This window comes from Tupaia chinensis, unplaced genomic scaffold (assembly GCF_000334495.1).
Source record: "Tupaia chinensis unplaced genomic scaffold, TupChi_1.0 Scaffold000197_1, whole genome shotgun sequence".
NCBI classification, from domain to species: domain Eukaryota; kingdom Metazoa; phylum Chordata; class Mammalia; order Scandentia; family Tupaiidae; genus Tupaia; species Tupaia belangeri.
In genome coordinates this window covers 7,105,082-7,108,297 of record NW_006159672.1, presented here as the reverse complement: position 1 = coordinate 7,108,297, position 3,216 = coordinate 7,105,082, and the positions used below count along the sequence as shown (strand labels likewise).

Sequence of the window (3,216 nt, the reverse complement as noted above, 5' to 3'; positions counted from 1 at the left end):
CGATGTGTGCTGTGAGTTTTTATATTCCAAAAACATTACAGACTAATGAAATGTGCCATGATGCTGGTCCCAAGTGGACTCAGGAGGCTAAATCAATATTGAAACACAATGAGGTTTAATATTTAATGTTGAATTCCTTCAGTGGAATGATGAGGTGCTCTCTCTGTTCTGCCGGGGGCGGTGAGGGAAGAAAGGATGTGCGGGGGCTGGAGGGTCCCATGAGACAGCCTTACCAGCCTCCTGGTCCCACTGGGCTCCCAGTCCTGCCCAGAGCCCCAGGGCACAGAAGCGAAGGCCACACACTAAGGTGATTTCCTCCCACCATCAAGAGCAAGAAACACACACACATACACGAGGTGCTATTAACCAGCCTCACAGAGTGTGAACAATGCAAAATACTGTATTTTCATCCAGACCGCTCTGCGTCTACGGTGTGTACACAGCATAGTGCCTGGTTTCTGGTTCTCGGCAGCTACAGAAGCAGGTGAAAAGGATGGACAGCGACAGAAACCGACACCGCCTAGTGGTCACCAGCTGCCCGTGCGGTCATTCTCTAAGGGCACACAGGTCCTGGGCGGGTGGAGTAAGTTGCAACGTCATTGTCAAGTTTACACATCCTTTAGAGGGAGGCTCCTGGAACTCAGGTACTGAGTGTCAGCCCTCTGCAGAGCACTTCCCACCGCAGTGGTGCAGAGTGTACCTGCCTGGAAGGGGCTCAGAACACCCCTGTCCGACGCTCCTTTCTTCTGAGGCCTGTGTGAGGATGGATCCTGGTGAAGCCCTCCCTGCCTGGGTGCCAGAGCACACTGACTAATCACAGTGATGGCTGGTACTGTCGTTGACACTGTTCGTCTGCAGAGTGAAAACATCTGCAATGAACACCCGGCACTCGGGTGGCTAGAAAACATTCTGTGATTGTGTGTGCATGTGTAGACACATGTGCACCGTGTATGATATACATGTGTGGTTTGTAGCATGTGTGCACATGGAGGATCCGGGTGCATGTGGGTGGCAGACACAATGTGCATGTATGTACGGGACACACATGTGCATATATGTGTACCTGTATGTGCACATGTGCCATAGATTGGGAGAAGGAAGGGCAGGAGGAATGGCTGTGTGCAGTCTCACGTGTATGCCCCTCTAGACACATGCGCTCCCCCCCTGCAAAGTTCTCCCCACCCGGGGATGGGCCACTTGCTTTCACAGAATGCTCACGCTGTCCTTTGAGTCAGGGCTTTGTGCCTAGATGTTCATAGAAATGCAAATGAAAGGGTGCCCACAAGGACCATCCTGCCCCTGTCAGCTCCTCTTCTTTATGGAATGGAACATTGGAGCAGAATCCCAGTGGCAACAGTGGCTTCGAAGGTCAAATCTCCATTAAAAAATATTTGGACATTTTCCAAAGGCATGGCACCTGAGGACAGATTTCGGCCCTCTGAAGGCTGACGGCCACCGACTGCTTCCCTCTTCCCATGCAACCTCAGCATCTGTGATGCTCTCAGGCCTGCCAGGGCTGACGGTCGACACTGAGAGGGCAGAAGAACAACATAGGTCCCCAGTGACGAAGGAGAGGGGACTCAGACACGGGGATAGCAGAGGGACCCACGGCACCTCCCCAGGGCAAGAATGCTCTGGACAGAGCAACTGCCTTGGCCCCTGGAACGAAACTGGACACACACACATTGAACACTAGGGAACACCAGATGTAGCCTCCTGCTGTGGTCGCACCATTTACAACCTGGCAGTACAGGGATGCGGCTGCGCTCCTGGGCTCCACAGCCCTTCTCAGAACCATGCTGGGGCCTGCAGGAGGTTCCTCTGATAGAATCTCAGATTCTGTTTCTGGCTGCCCCAGGGATGGGATGCTAAGGAACAGAAGGCAGGCGACTGCATACGTGGACCTGCACATCCAACCTTGGGACTGTCTGTTGGAGGAGGACATGGCCCAAAGTGTCTTCCCCACTGGGGTCTTTCACAACAAACGGGTCAGTTGGGGGGCGTGAACACCACCTGAAAGGCTCGGTCATTTTGGCGACCCCCCCACTGACCCCTTGTGTAGCGGACAGGCCCCCCAACTCTGTTCTGAAGCTCCTCCGGAAATGTAATGTCCCAGGTTTTGCCTACACAGTAGTTTCATTTTTCCAGGGCCCGGTTCGGATGTTGCCTGTCCCATCGGTGCCATAGGGCAGGCCTTCTTGTAGGTCACCCTTGAGTAGCCCGTTCTGACTGGGACCACTGAAGGGCAAGGATTGTGTCCTCCGGAGCATTTCCAGGTGTGCCGGGCCTAGGGCCAGCTCCCTGCCTGGCCTTGCTGAGCAGCCATAGTGTGCAGGGCTCACATCGCTGCCCTCGGGCTGGCTGACCATGGGGAAGGCATCGCCCTGTGCACAGCAGGCCAACGTGTGCACTCCCATGGGGCCCTCCAGCGAGCTGGGGGCGCTGTCTGTGTGTGAGCTGTGGGGACTACCATCCAGGCTGGATGGGATGTGGTAGGCGTACTCTGGCTCTGCTGTGGCTGCCGAGTGCTGGCTGAAATAGTGAGGCTTAGTTCTGCCCTTGAGGCACCTGTGCAGGTGTGGGTTGTGTCCGAAGGCATCCTCCTCGTGCATGTGCACGTGGGCCTCGTCCTCCATTAGCTGCTCACAGTGCATCTTGGCACAGCAAGGGGTGGCTGGCGACAGGCAGCTGACATGGCCCTGTGCGGCCTGCAGGTTGGTCATCTTGCAGTGGCCAGCAGGTGGGTGACCAAAGCCCCGAGGCTTGCCAAGGCACGGCGAGTCCTGCAGGCAGGCCGTGTGTCCCAGGGCATCTCCATTGGCATCTAGCGTGGGGCGGGTGTTGAGCTTGGCAGCATGGGCATCCCCACGGGAAGGACAGCGGGACCACCAGCACCGCCATACATCCTCCCGCTTGGCGCAGTGGTGGATCAGCACGAAGAGCCCCAGTGTCACACAGAAGGCGCCATACAGACAGCTGAAGACCATGTCTAGGAAATGGCCCTGTGATACAGCCAGTGCCCCGAAGGCCCACGTGGCTGCGAACAAGAATAGCGTGAAGGCGGCAGCCCGCAGCTGGGCTTTGAAAGAGTGCTCGTTCTGCAGCAGCGAGGCAGCCAGAGCGTCACACGAGGGGGATGTGCCTGGCTGGGTCCCATGGCTATGGCCCCCTTCGGGCACCGCCAGCCGCTGCCGCTCCTCCGCCTGTTCACCCCGC

General features: G+C 56.8%; 1 protein-coding gene across 1 annotated transcript in view; it reads right to left on the bottom strand.

Annotated features, from left to right (window-relative positions):
- Positions 1-272: 272 nt before the first annotated feature.
- Positions 273-3,216, bottom strand: part of ADGRA1 (adhesion G protein-coupled receptor A1) — a 54,771-nt gene continuing 51,827 nt past the window's right edge. The window contains exon 8 of the mRNA XM_006146937.2: positions 273-3,188. Coding sequence (XP_006146999.1) covers positions 2,124-3,188 — 1,065 coding nt within the window. The 3' untranslated portion in view covers positions 273-2,123. The remainder of the gene's footprint in view (positions 3,189-3,216) is intronic.